This window comes from Chlorocebus sabaeus, chromosome 2 (genome assembly GCF_047675955.1).
Source record: "Chlorocebus sabaeus isolate Y175 chromosome 2, mChlSab1.0.hap1, whole genome shotgun sequence".
Lineage (NCBI taxonomy): Eukaryota > Metazoa > Chordata > Mammalia > Primates > Cercopithecidae > Chlorocebus > Chlorocebus sabaeus.
In genome coordinates, this window is record NC_132905.1 from 25,959,797 (window position 1) to 25,974,748 (window position 14,952).

General features: G+C 51.4%; 1 protein-coding gene across 1 annotated transcript in view; it reads left to right on the forward strand.

The window, feature by feature from the left end:
- Positions 1 to 14,952, forward strand: part of TGM2 (transglutaminase 2) — a 38,063-nt gene that overhangs the window by 12,848 nt on the left and 10,263 nt on the right. The window contains exons 4-9 of the mRNA XM_008017801.3: positions 1,538 to 1,656; positions 4,088 to 4,216; positions 5,286 to 5,463; positions 9,947 to 10,082; positions 10,780 to 10,883; positions 12,520 to 12,762. Coding sequence (XP_008015992.1) covers positions 1,538 to 1,656; positions 4,088 to 4,216; positions 5,286 to 5,463; positions 9,947 to 10,082; positions 10,780 to 10,883; positions 12,520 to 12,762 — 909 coding nt within the window. The remainder of the gene's footprint in view (positions 1 to 1,537; positions 1,657 to 4,087; positions 4,217 to 5,285; positions 5,464 to 9,946; positions 10,083 to 10,779; positions 10,884 to 12,519; positions 12,763 to 14,952) is intronic.

The following is a 14,952-nucleotide window of genomic DNA, read 5'->3' on the forward strand; positions in this document are numbered from 1 at the left end:
CTTTACCAGATGGAGACCTGAGCTGGGGACGTCATAGTCTTGGCATCCTGAGCTGGGGTGGGGACAGTTCAACAAGTGCTGACACTCATTCTAATGTTGAAACACTGTGGGTTGTCCTTTCTCTTTCATTCTTTATCCTACATCCCCCGGCTGCTGCAGAGCCATTATAGTTCATTGACTTCAGGGTTAATTTTTATAGAAGTTTCCAGAGCCAAAGATCAGAATACACAAGAGACTTGGCCTCTTTCCCATTTTTCCTCACTACGATGAAAGTGGGGGCTGCTGGTCGCCGCAGATGGGCATGACAAAGCCCAGGGGTCTGAGGGTCCGGCAGCTGCTTCCTTCCCAGGCCACCTTCTCCATTAGACCCGACAGGCACAGTGCCTGGGGCCTGAGAAACTTTTAGGGGCCTGTGAACATGTTTTAATTTAATTTAAAATCAGAAGAAAAAAATGAACTTTTAAGTTGAACAATAGGTTTTCATATGTAATCTGAGATAGCTGTCATTAACCAAAGCAGTCATAACATTCAATTACTTTTTTTCTCATGGAGGAAGGAATGCATGAAGTCAAGACTGCCTGCGGCTCACCAAAGTCATAATGCGGCTCCAGATGGCCCCTTCTTGGCCTCAGTTTCTTCACCAGTGAAGTGGAGTCAGTAAAGCCCGCCTGATCTTTGGCCTCCTACCATCTGGTCCCAACTTCCTCAGCCCCCTCTTCTCCCCTCACTGGCCACAGACAACTAAATGCCCTGCATTTTCCAGCAGCCAAAACTTTGTTCTTTCTGGTCCTCTGCTTAGAATGCCACCCTCCAGGTTCCAACTCTCTAAACCTTAATCATTTTTCAAGACAGCTTTCAGATGCCACCTCCTCCAGGGAGCCCTCTGTGACTCCCTCAAGCTGGACAGGACCCCACCTCTCCTGAGCTGCAGGAACCCTTTCTTGGCCTTCCCCTCTGCTACTGAGCTCTCTCTCCCTTGAATCATGCGCCTCCCTCATGCTACCTCAGGGCTTTCGTTTCCAAAGCACCTTTCAGATCTGCATTTTGGGCTGACACAGTGAGATGTTAAGGTGGGCAGAGAAGGCAAAGTAGCCTACCCAGGGTCACACAGCAAATGAGGCTCAGGAGTTTCCTGACTCCTGGTCCAGTGCTCCTCTGTCTTTAGTCTCAATTTTCCTAGCTATAAAATATTCCTGAGCCTTAGTTTTCCCATCTTTAAAATGGGGCTTTCAAGGGTCCGTTCCTCATAAGGCTGTTCTGGAGATTAAATTTATTAACACAGGCCAGACATTTATCACAGGTCCTGGCACGTGGTGAGTGTTGGAGAAATGGCAGCCTTTGTTGTCACTAACCGATAACACCTTATCTCACTGATGTGGGATTATTCCTTAATGGTGACTTTTTCTAATTAAAAGAAAGTTGGATCTCTGAGACACTGGCTTGGCTTAGGGAGGTGGCACCCTTGACTGCCAGATTTGCAAGGGACCCTGGGGCCTCTTCAGAGCCACAGCTGAGGTCCCTTTCTTCCTGCCTGCAGCGGACGCTGTGTACCTGGACTTGGAAGAGGAGCGGCAGGAGTACGTCCTCACCCAGCAGGGCTTTATCTACCAGGGCTCAGCCAAGTTCATCAAGAGCATACCTTGGAATTTTGGGCAGGTAGGGGCAACACCCTGTTTCTGCCAACCATCTCAGGCCCTTCTGTGTGCCTGACCCTGTGTCTGGGGGCAGCCAAAGCTGCATAGGTGGGAGTGAGTCACAGAGTCACCCACTTCATGCTGCCAGAGATGCAAAGGCCCTGAAACAGCTGAAGGTTCAGAGAGGGCCAAGGCTGGCCTGAGGTCACACAGCAAAGGTGGTGGCCCTGGATTCAAGGTGGGGAAAGAACTAGGAGAGCCTTTGGGAGCTGTGAAGTTGGTTGGTATCCCGGGAGGGGGAAGAGGGAACAGTAAAGCTCATGTATTTAAATAATAGGCAGTACTTAGAGGGCACTCGCTGTGCGCTAGGCATGTGCTAAGAAGGGGCTTTAAACCCTCACCCAGATCAGTGGTTCTCAGGATCACTGACAGAGGATGTTAAAATACTAGGGGGTGAGAATTTGCTCTTCAAACAAGTTCCCAGGTGATGCTGATGCTGCTTGTCTAGTAACCGTACTTTGCAAACAAACAAGCCTGAAATTTAGGGACTAAAAACAACCATCACTTATTATTTGTTACAAGTCTATGGGTCAGCTGTGCATGGCTGTCTAGGCTGGGCTTGGCTGGCCTCAGCCAATGGCTCATCTGTTTCATGTGGTTTCTCACTCTCCAGTCGGCCAGCCTGGGCTGGTTCTCTAAACTGGTGATGATAAATTTCATTTATCATCCATCCACCTGTAAAAATTCTTGAGACTGCTGGGAAAACTCACGAAGCAAGAACTATTGCACCCCTGGCCACTCAACCTCCTGGTGTGTTAGGAGGTATTGGCCTCCTGGGGTGGGGTTCACCCTGAGGCTTCCCCCAGCAGCCTCTGGGGCAGGGTTCAATGTTCAGGCCTAGAGGGTCCTACCCTGAAACCATAGGGAAATCTTCCCTGTATGGTCTCAGGCTCTGACCAAAGTTTTCTCATCTGAATATTGTCATGATAATTGCAAAACTATCTGCCCAGCAACCCCATAGCCTGCTGTGGGATAGAAATGAAATGGGGGTATGACCGTGATGCATAAAATACATCAGAAAATGAATTGGCTCTGATTTTTCATGGCTTTTTATTCTCTCCTGAGAAGGAGAACAAAGTCAGTTTCTTCCTTTATTTCCCAGGGTCCTGTTTTGTGTCCGGGCTTGTGCTAGGCTATGGGACATGGTCCTTGCAAAGCTTCTGAAGGGGATCACAGTCCAGGAAGATGAGACTTAGAGGGAGGAAGGAATAACAGCCTATGGGGATCAGGGGACTTCTTGAAGTAGGGAATATTTGAGCTGGGTTTTGAAGAACAAATAGGAGTTTGCCATGCAAGGAGGTGTGTGCACGATATACTAGGCCAAGGGAACTATGCAAGTGAAAGCTCAGAGGTTGGAAAGTTTATGTCATGCCTGAGACGTACGTTGTAGCTTGGGGCATACCTTGTGTGTGAAGGAGCCCCAAGAGATGAGGTGGGAGAAGCCAGCAGTGTCCAGGTTGTGGAACAGCCCTGAACATCAGGCTGATGGCAATAGGGAGCCACAGAGGGTTCACGCCATGGAAGGCTATTGTGCCGCTTGGAGGGAGATCCGGCCCAGGAAAGGACCATAGAGGTGGGGGGAAGAGAGCAGACAGAAGGGTCCCTGCAGGTGGATGGTCAAATGGAAGGTGGCAAGAAGGGGTCCTGCTTTTGAGAAAGATGACATTTGAATGGCGAGGCTGAGACGGTGTGAGCCCTGCAGAGAGCAGCAGGAAGCGCATTCTGAGCAGAGAAATAGCACATGCAAGGGCCCTGGGACAGCGAGCCTGGGCAGAGTGAGTATGGGTGTGAGTGGTGAGAGATGAAGTCAAAGAGGGGATGGGGCAGATTGTGAAGGGCATTGTAGGTTGCACGGGGAAGTCTGGGTTTTACTGTGGATACGGTTGAAACAGAAGAGTGATGGGACTGGATTTCTGTATTTAGAATCTGTCTCAGTCCATCAGAGCAGTGTGTGTGGGCTGGGTCGGAGGGGGACGAGGGGCTGACATCAGCTCTGCAGGGTGGGCCACGCCTTGGGGAAGTGGGAGATTTGGCTGAGCAAGAGGAGAAAGGGACAGTGACAGGGCCCAGGGTGACTCTAAGGGGGAGCCCCAGGGACACTGGGCTGCCCACTCCATGGGCTCCTGCTCCAGATTCCCAGGTCCCCTCAACCAGGTCCTGGATGAAGACTGTCAACCCCTTTGTCACACACTCATGGCTCACCCAGTCATTGTCCCACTCCATTCCCTCCTGGGCCAAGAGAAGCTGCCACCAGAGAGATCTGGCAGACTCAGCTGGAGCCTCCCAGTCTGCTGTGTGGGACAGAGCAGGAAACAGTGGAGGCTTCAAGGCAGGCTTCCTGAAGGAGGTGCCTTCCTAGCTTCCTCCTTCTTCTCTTGTTTCCTCTGACACAGTTTGAAGATGGGATCCTAGACATCTGCCTGATCCTTCTAGATGTCAACCCCAAGTTCCTGAAGAACGCCGGCCGTGACTCCTCCCGCCGCAGCAGCCCCGTCTACGTGGGCCGGGTGGTGAGCGGCATGGTGAGTGAGTGGCAGGGCCATCCGGGGTGGGGCCCACAGGGGGCTCCCGCAGGCCCCTCCCTCGCAGTGGAAACACAGGCCATTCACTGTGCTGGGTGCGGTGGGGGGACCCAGGAGATGGGTAAGTCTCGAGGAAGAGACCTTACATTGGAAAGATATGATTTACACAGATGAGGCTGATGCTGTGAGGTCCCCCGGAGCAATTAATTTATTCAGTTCTTCAGCGGATGTTTATCAAGTACCACTTGTGTCCTAGGCACTGGGGAGACAGCCGTGTACCAGTCCCGTGTGATCTCTAACTTTATGGAGACTGTGTTATAGAGGGTAGGGGAGAGGAGGCAGACACTAACCAAAATACCGTATGAACGAGCAGGCAGTCATAAATGACGGTGCACGCTCTGAAGGAACCCGAGGTGTGACAATGCTGGACCGCAGGGTCAGGCTCAGAAGGGGCTGAGGGGCTCCCTAAGGTGGTACCCAGGAGAAGGGCGTTCCAGGCAGAGGGCACAGCTGTGCAAAGGCCCTGAGAAGGGAGTGACTTTGGCAGGTTTGAGGAAGGAAGGGAGGTCAGTGTGCCCGGAGTGGAGTGAGCAGGGCCTGTGGGTGCAGAGGAAGCTGCAGAGGTGGGCAGGGGTGAGACCAGAAGGGCCTCGTGGATCGTGGTCAGGAGGCTGATTTTATTCTTGAGGTAATGGGAGTTTAGGGGGAACGGCACAATCTGGGGTGGGGGACCCAAGCAGGTCTTTGTAAAACTGAGATCACACCATGTCACTGCCCAGCAATCCTGTGTTCTTCACAGGACAGAGTCACATCCCCAGCATGGTGTTCAAGACCTTGACCCTGCCCCACCTTCTTCTTCCCTATCTCCCTCCTGTCCCCGGCTCCAGCCCCCACCCTCTGCCACACACCGCAGTCTGTCACACCATGGCCCCTTTGTCCCTGCCCTTTCCTCACCCTGGAGCTCCCCTCCCCGCCTTTCACCCCACACCTGCTGTGCTCAGGCTCACCCAGGCGGCACAGCTGTCACCCCATCCCAGGCTCAGTCCCCGTGCTGCCCCACTGGTTGCAGGTCAACTGCAATGATGACCAGGGTGTGCTGCTGGGACGCTGGGACAACAACTACGGGGACGGTGTCAGTCCCATGTCCTGGATCGGCAGTGTGGACATCCTGCGGCGCTGGAAGAACCATGGCTGCCAGCGCGTCAAGTACGGCCAGTGCTGGGTCTTTGCCGCCGTGGCCTGCACAGGTGAGCTGCTTGCTGGGATGTGGGTCCTGAGCCCTGGGAGGGGCACAAAGAGCACCAGAGTAGGAATCAGGACATCCCTGCCCCTGCCACCAACACTCTCAATGTGCTATGTGGCCTAGAGCCTGTGACCACCCTCTCCGGTCCTTTATCCAATAGCCATCCCTCCGGTGGTTGTTAGGATCAAGGGCTGTTATTTGGGAGACTGCATGGGCTCGGGGCTGAGAACTTGGGCACTGGAGCTAAGCACACCTGAGTTAAAAACCCCCACCCTCCCACCACTTGCTCTGTGACCTTGAGCAAATGACTTCTTTCTGAACCTCAGTTTCCTCATCTGGAAAATGGGGACAACATCAAGACCTTCCTCCTAGAGTGGGTGTGACATGAAGCTGCTCAGCACAGAACCTGGCCCAGTGTTGCTCTCAGCAAATATTAGCCAGTAATAACTGGATCCTAACAGTAATATCAGTGTCAAGAAACAAAGCATGTTCTAAATGTCAAGGGGGAATAGCAAGCAATTTAAAACCAAAAAAGTAAAAAATTTAAAACAAAAATCTTAAAAATTTAAGGCCAGAAAATATTGACGATTGTTGCCAGGCTAATCACGGTGCTTATGAAAATGGGTTAGCATCACACACTGGCTAAGAATGTGGACTCGAGACAGGAGGATTGCTTGAGGCCAGGGGTTTGAGACCAGCCTGGGCAATGTAGTGAGACCTTGTCTCTACAAAAAAATAAAACAAATAAAAATTAGCAGGCATGGTTGTGTGTGCCTGCAGTCTTGGCTACTCAGGAGGCTGAGGCAGGAGGATCGCTTGAGCCCAGGAGGTTGGCTGAAATGAGCTATGATTGTGCCATTGCACTCCAGCCTGGGCAACAGAGCAAGATCCTCTCTCTAAAAAAAAAAAAAAAAAAAAAAAAAAAAAGCACAGATTCTGGAGTCAAGGCCTGGGGTTCAAATCCTAGCTCTGCTTCCTACCAGCTGTGTGTCCTTAGGTAAATCACTTAACTCCTCTGAACCACAGTTCCATTGTGTGTAAAATGGGTGTGACAGTAGTGCCTTTATCCTGGGATGGTTGTGAGGATTAAATGAGTTAATATGTGTGAGGTAGCTGAGCGTGGTAGTGGTACACCTGTAGTCTTAGCTATTTGGAAGGCTGAGGCAGGGGGATCACTTGAGCCCAGGAGGTCAAGGCTGCAGTGTGTCATGATTGCACCACTGTACTCCAGCCTGGGTGACAGAGTGAGACCCTATCTCTAAATAAATAAATGAATGTGGGAAGTGCTTAAAATGATCTTGGGCGCATGATAGAAAATACTTTTGTGATGATATTTATTGTCATGACTATCATTATTACCAGGCTCAATCTAAAAGGCTGGTCTAGGCTTCCCAGCTTTTCTGATTCCAAAACCAGTGCTAAGGCCCTGGAAAGGGTCCCTGGGAGGCCCCCAGCACATCCACACCAGAGGCTGGGTCAGGGCAGCCTAACCTAGGTTCTCAGCCCGGCTGCCCTTGCCTTCTGACCCCTGCCTCTCTGCCTGGGACTGCCTGTTCCCCGTGACCTCTAAGTTCCTTTTTCTTGTGGAAACTCCCTCATCCCAGACACTTCCCTCTGAGAGCCCTAAAACACATCTTTTCAAAGAAGCCCATGGGTTTTCCTGGAGAAAACCCACAATCCAAGGCCTGGGTCCCCAGGCTCACCCGCAGAAACCCTGGTCACCCTGGTCACCCTGGGCTGTGGCTGCCTGAACGTTTAGCAGCAGATCCTGCCCTCCGCTGCCCACTGCAGGGCTGTGTCCCGGTCCCTGCAGCCTCTTCCCAGGCTGTGTAGGATGGAGCCAGGGAAAACTTGGCCAAGAAAAGGGCTGTCTGACCACTATGGCCGTGGAGTTCATGTGAAGAACCAGTGGTGAACTGGCCCGTGAACTCTGGAGCTGGACTGCCGGGGTTTGAATCCACCTCTGCCTCTAACCCCTGGGTGGACTTGGGCAAGAGAATTGATGCCTCCAAGCCTCAGTTTCCTCATCTGTAAAGTGGAGACAGTGGTGACTGATCTCATTCATAGGAAGCTCTTCATACCAGGGCGAGATCACTCCGCACAGTCTCTGGCTCTGGTTAGCCTTGGGTTTGGGGATTTCCAGGGGAGCCTGGGGTTCCAGCTTTCTCAGCCGGATCCCTCACTGCACTTCCTCGATGTCAATGAATCAGCCAACACTGATGGACGACGTTTGCCATAACGGGCACCGTGACGCACTGTGCTGTTCCCAGACACCCCCTCAGTGCTTGCTCTGGGAATGAGCAGACGAGGCTCTGCCCACACCTGTGGCCTCTCTCTGAATCACCACAAATCCCCACAAGCTGCTATTATTCACTTATCTTACTGAGGAGTAAATGGAGGCTCAGAGAGGGCAGGGGCTTGCCCAAGGTCACACAGCTGGTGAGTGGCAGGGTCAGGCTCTGATCCAGGTATGCACAGTGCTGGGGCAGCCTCCTGTTAGACCGTGATGAGGAGGCCTCCCAGGACACCATCCCTGGGGGAAGAGTGGCCCTTGGCTCCCTGGACAGCAGAGACAGGCCTCCCCTGTCCTCTGGTGTGTACTCAGGCCCGTTGCATGGTGGGATAAGAGCTGCAGTTAGGACACCAGCCTTCGCTGAGGGCAGCCTTAGGGCAGCCTTAGGGCTGAGCTCTGCCCAGGCCTCAGGGGGACAGAAACCAGGCAAGAGGGGGAGGTCATAGCTGTTCCTTCCTCCTTCCTCCCAGCTCCTACAAGTCTCCTGGCAGGAATCCAGGGCCAAATGGTAAGCTCTTACCCTGGCACATCGATGGTGGCCCCAGGGCAAAAGTCATATTGCTTCTCCCCCTCTCCCAGACTCAACTTCAATCAAAGCTAGAAGTAAAACAAAAGTCCCACAGATTACATTATTACATAATCTTGTTTTCTTCATTTTTTAGATACCTTTTCTGTGAATCTGTTACTTTTACAATACACATAAAAAGCACATTTTTAAAATGAGAGAGTAAAAGCACCCATAATTCCGTCTGCCGGGAGCACCCAGCGGGCCGTGTAGGTGAGATCCACGCTGGGGTTTTACTCCCCCGCCGTGCTCCTCGCCTCTCTGAGCTGAGCTCAGCTTGCAGATTAGTCAATGTCCTGTCTCTGTTTAACATGTCATTGCAACATCAGCCCCTTTCTCAGCAAACAGGGCCTTGGCAGGAATGCAGGGCCCTCCCTCCTGACAAGTCTGAGGACCCTGGCCTGTGCTGCGACCTGTTTATAGGGCCACATGCATCCGTGTTCTCGTACATTGGGAATGATGATGAGTCCCCAGTGGCATCACTAATACACACAGAGATGGAACCAAGGCCCAGAGAGGTGAAGGACTGGTCCCAGGTCACACAGCTGGAAGCAGCTGGGTCTCCCGACCTCTGTCCCCTCCTCTGCCTGTTCTGCTGTTTGAGTCTTTAAGACCCTATCTTGGGGAGAGTCAGTCATTCAATCACTCCTTCCCTCCCTCCCTCTTTCCTCTCCTCTCTCCTTCCTCCACTCCTTCATCCCGTTTGACAAAATAGTCAATGACAGGCCTGTGCTGGGCTCCGGGATCTAACTTAAGACAGATCCCTCACTGTCCTTGGAGGGCTAATTAAAGAATCCCTCACATGCCGGTACACTGGAAAGGATGACGCATCTCCAGCCGTGCTATGAATGCAAATGATCAGGCAACCTGAACCTGGCAGGCAGCCTTCCAGGCAGAGGGAATGGCAGACACCAATGCCCGGAAGCTGGCGGAGGCACAGCATGCTGGAGGCCAGTGTGGCGGAGCACAGTGTGCGAGGAGGGTGTCAGGGGCCAGACCCTGCAGGGCCAAGGGCCGTGGCTAGGGCTCTGGCCTTGACCTCAAGGGCCATGGGGAGCCATGGACAATTGATCAGAGGAGTGTTGACATCAGATTTGTATTTTATTTTATTTTGAGATGGAGTCTCGCTCTGTCGCCCAGGCTGGAGTGCAGGGGTGCAGTCTCGGCTCACCGCAACCTCCACCTCCCAGGTTCAAGCAATTCTCGTCCCTCAGCCTCCTCCTGAGTAGCTGGGATTACAAGCAAGCACCACCACGCCCAGCTAATTTTTGTATTTTTAGTAGAGACGGGGTTTCACCATGTTGGCCAGGCTGGTCTCGAACTCCTGACCCCAGGCCCGCCTCCGCCTCCCAACGTGCTGGGATTATAGGCGTGAGCCACCGCGCCCGGCCCAGGTTTGTATTTTAGAGTCTCCTGGCAACTGTGATGTGAGGGGCATAGAATGGACATGGGGCGACCAGAGAGGTGGGGGCCATTGTCCAGACAAGAAGGGTGGCTCATGTTCTCACCACTCGGACAGCAGGTACAGTGTTCCCTGGAATGCAGATGGGCAGGTGGAGGCCCAGAGCAGGGCGGATGTCTGTAGGGCCAGCCTGTCCCCTCAGCCCGCTTTCCACTCCTTTCCAACAGTGCTGAGGTGCCTGGGCATCCCCACCCGCGTTGTGACCAACTACAACTCAGCCCATGACCAGAACAGCAACCTTCTCATCGAGTACTTCCGCAATGAGTTTGGGGAGATCCAGGGTGACAAGAGCGAGATGATCTGGTGAGATGGGGACCAGGGTGGGATCGGAGCCCAGTAGGGAGGGCCCCGTGGAGAGGAAACCTAGGAGGGCTTCTTGGAGGAGGTCACATTTGAATTGGACTTTAGAAGTTGAGCAGTATTTGAGCAGGCTTGGGGAAGGACAGCAGGAGCCAAGGCCTAGAGGGAAAGGCAACCACATACACAATGGGGCCTCAGGGAGAATCATGCAGCAAATGTTGTCGGGAGTCTGGAATGCCACATTAGGGAGGCCAGGCTTGATTCCGAAAGCAACAGGTTGTCACTCAAGGCTTCAGAGTGGGAGAGGGTGGGGCTGACAGCTGCCAGGAGGGCTAGAGGGGAAGAGATGGGCAGGGGGCTGGGGCATGGCCCAGGTGGGGAGTGATAAGCCCTGAATGGACAGAAGAGAAGGGACAGAGTCAAGAAATTAGGAGGTCAAAAGGGCAACTGAGAGGGGCAAGGAGGGGAGAGGCGTTGAGAAGGGCTCTGAGGTGTAGGAGTGGGTGTCTGGCTAGAGAGGGTGCTGTGAGATGGGCCCCTGTGGGAGGAAGTACAGGGCAGTGGGGAAACATGCTGGGCTCAGTTTGGGACGAGGCGAGTGTGCATCTGGGGACATGAATGGGTGGGTGGTCTGCCCGTGGGAGGTGGCGATGAATGTTGCTCAGGTTCTGCTTCATTCCCACCTCCCCTCACCCCCCAGGAACTTCCACTGCTGGGTGGAGTCATGGATGACCAGGCCGGACCTGCAGCCAGGGTACGAGGGCTGGCAGGCCCTGGACCCAACGCCCCAGGAGAAGAGCGAAGGTGCGTGGGTGGGCACTGTCGCGTCAAACAGATGGGGAAGCTGAGGCTTGGAGAGTTAAAGTGACTCAGCTGGAGGGCGGCAGAGCTAGGAGCTCACCCGGAGACCACTGATGGGTCCACACAAGGTTGGGGGACCTCACTTACATCTTAATAACACACTTCTTGATAATCTCAAAAGTAATTCACATGCATTGCGGAAAGCAGGAAATACAGAGAAGCACGAAGAAAAAAATCAAATAGCATCTTTGTCCCCTCCCACTAAAATAAGCAGCATTAACATTCACACAAGCTTCCCCTGATTTCAAATTGTATATTTGTATGCGGGTGTATACGTATATATGTTTATATATGTATGTATATAAACACACACACATACATACACAGTACCTGTGTGTCTGAAAGAGAGCGCACACTAAGGCAACATTTTGTGACGCATATGGACACTTTCTAGCAATATTTTTAAATGCATAAAATATAATACATAGCGTCACAGAGAAAACCAATTACATTAAAATACAGTTATCACAAGTGTTAAAAACCAAATTTATGATATAATAATATATGCTTCTTTATAGAACAAGGTCTAGCAGTAGAGTCAGTAAGTTCCATAATATAGTTGTAGAGATAATTTATGAGCATAAATTAATTTCCTGCCATCTGTGACAGCTGTAAGGTTGCAATGACCACGCCTGTGGTTCTTATGAGTGACAAGTCCTAAGTGCTCCTCAGGCTGCTACGGTTGTTTCCTGCTTTTGCCATTGAAGGAAGTCCTATAGTGAAAACAAAGATACCCTTTTTTCCCCGTCATAGAGTTCATAGACCCCTGAATTCTGTGGGTAATGCCTTGGCGGATCCGTGGGCTCTAGTTGAAGACCTCCAGCGGCTTAAACTTGGAGCATTTTTCCCCAGCTCTGTCCACTTCTGAATAAAGCATTAGCATTTCTCCAGCGGATAGTTTTCTGTGATTTGAATTTTTATTTAATGTGACCGTCGCCCATCACATGGCCGTGCTAGACTGTATCTATCCAGCCTCTAGTCCTCAGCACTGGAAGTCTGCGGACAGTGTGGGGCGGTTATCAACCACACTGACATAAACATCAGGCACCCGTATTCACTTGGAGAACACACACGCCCTGGGACCGGCCCCATGCGGGGCACTGAGCTCCACTCTCAGTACAAGCAGGAAACGAGACAGATGTCCTCTTGCTAACATGTTGCCTGCCCTTGGTTCTGTAATTTCCTTAGGATGTCTGAGATACATTTCCATTTTATTTATCAAATACTTGCATAGCATTTAGTATAGGCTATGAGTTTTACATCTATAATTCATGAATGCTTGTTAGGTGGGTCCAGATCTTATCTCCACATGGAACTGCCGCTTTGAGAAGTTAGTGACTGGCCCAAAGTCACCCAGCTAATAAGAGGCTGAGCTGGGATTTGAACCTTAAAAGTTGTGCTCTAGAGCCCCTGCTCTGAACCCTCGCCCTGTGGTGCCCTCCTAGAAGTGGAGTCCTTCCGTCAGAGGGCTGTGTGGTCCTGAGGTTTTTGGCTACATGTGGTTGAATGGTGGAGGGTTTCAGAGGATACCTCCCAAACTTTACCCAGGCCCATCCCTTCCCCTTTCTACCCCTGCCAGGGACGTACTGCTGTGGCCCAGTTCCAGTTCGTGCCATCAAGGAGGGCGACCTGAGCACCAAGTACGACGCGCCCTTTGTCTTTGCGGAGGTCAATGCCGACGTGGTAGACTGGATCCAGCAGGACGACGGGTCCGTGAGCAAATCCATCAACCGTTCCCTGACCGTTGGGCTGAAGATCAGCACTAAGAGTGTGGGCCGAGACGAGCGGGAGGATATCACCCACACCTACAAATACCCAGAGGGTATGTGCCCTCAGAGTCTTTAACATGGCCTTGAAGATAAGCATCCGGTTTTCCCAGCCCAGCAGGCTCGTGTGTGTGTGTGTGTGTGTGTGTGTGTGTGTGTGTGTGTGTGTGTGTTTTAATTGGTAGCCTACCTATAGCAATGGCCCCGTAGGCTATACTCCATCTTAAGCAATTCCTTAGAAACAGGAGCAAACATGTTGAGCGACAGTGGTAGAGGATTATTCATTTCGGAAAAGAGTTCTATATTCCACAAAAGGGCTCAATTCAGTTATTAAGACACTTTTTTAAAAATTGGTTTGACTCTTTTTTCTTTTTTCTCCTTCCTGCCTTCTTTCCTTCCCTCCCTCCCTCCCTCCCTCCCTCCCTCTCTCTCTCTCTCTCTCTCTTTCTTTCTTTCTTTCTTGACAGGGTCTCACTGTGTCACCTGGGCTGGAGTCGTGGCATGATCTCCACTTACTGCAACCTCTGCCTCTGGGGCTCATGCGATCCTCACACCTCAGCCTCCCAAATAGCTGAGACTACATGTGCGTGCCACCATGTTTGGCTGATTTTTTTGTTTGTTTGTTTATATTTTTTGTAGAGACAGGGTCTCAATAAGTTGCTCAGGCTGGTCTCGAACTCCTGGGCTCAAGTGATCTGTCTGCCTCAGCCTCCCAAAGTGCTGGGATTACAGACTGAGCTGCCAGGCCTGGCTGGTTGATTTGACTCTCAATAAAACTTCAGGGGATAAATATTATAGAGGAGAAGGATGCATCTTAGAAAAATGAATAATGGCTGTGCTATTATGTTGCTCATTAACAATATTTATTGGCCGGGGGTGGTGACTCATGCCTGTAATCCCAGCACTTTGGGAGGCTGAGGTGGGTGGATCACGAGGTCAGGAGGTCGAGACCATCCTGACTAACACGGTGAAACCCCGTCTCTACTAAAAATACAAAAAAATTAGCCAGGTGTGGTGGCGGGCGCCTGTAGTCTCAGCTTCTTGGAAAGCTGAGGCAGGAGAATGACGTGAACCCGGGAGGCGGGGCTCGCAGTGAGCCGAGATTGCGCCACTGCACTCCAGCCTGGGCGACAGAGCAAGACTCCGCCTCAAAAAAAAAAAAAAAAAAAAATCAGTATTTCTCAGCAGTGGGACCTACAACCATAGATGGGCAATTCCACACGTTTTAATTGCAATGTACTTGTGTTAGAGGGTCTTGAAAGTCCAGAGGGGCCACGGAGGACAGGTTCCTCAAATTTTGCAGTGTTTATTTTTGCAGTATTTGACATACAGATGGGAAAATGAACATGAAGGTGGAGAGGAAGAGAAATGGGCCAAGATAAACTTAAAAATAATGTCACGAGTTCAATCAGACATGAGGATGAGGCATCTTTCTGCTACTGATGCTCGATCAGTTGCGGGGGAAAGGACTTGGTTTATTTTTAAAAATTGGATTCGAGCACATCCAACAGCCAATTCAATATAATATATAATTTCTAAGCAACTACTAAGCACAGCAGGACCCACAGAGGGGACTAAGAAACCATCGTTCCTGCCTGGGCCTGACCCCCGCTGGCTTTCCAGGGGCATGTAGCCATACTCCAGCTGAAAGGGATAACATGGAATGAAATGATGCTCTCCCCATCCCCTGAAAGGTCTAGAGCTGGTGGTTTGATAGAAGAAATAGATACGCACCCAACAGCACTGGGAGAAAAAAATCAAAGGAGCATAGGAGAGAGGTAAATGGAATATAAGGAAGGGAGCAATCAGAGACAGGGAGGGAAAGGATTTCAGGTAGAAGTAATCCCTGTGCAAATGCTTGAAGGTAAGAAAGATTGCACTGTATTCATGCCTAGCATGCACCAAGCACTGTTGTAGGCACTGGATATGACATAAGGATAAGTAAAACACAGCCTTAGCCCTCGAGCAGCTCAAGAAGGTAAGTTTGAAACAAAAAACAACACAGGGGAAGGAGTGGTCAGAGAGGGCTTCCTGGAGGAGGTGTCATTTGGGGCTGGGTCTTGAGGGATGTATAAGAGTTCACTAGTGGAAAATAAATGAAATACTGTGTCCTCCTCCTGGCTCAGACATGTAAAGAAGGGGTTCCTTCAGGGCTGCCTTGAGTCATCAGGGCTCTGCGAAGCCAGCTCACCCCGTCCCAGCCCCCTTCCTATGATCTATTCTCGCTGTGATTGAGGCTCTCTTCC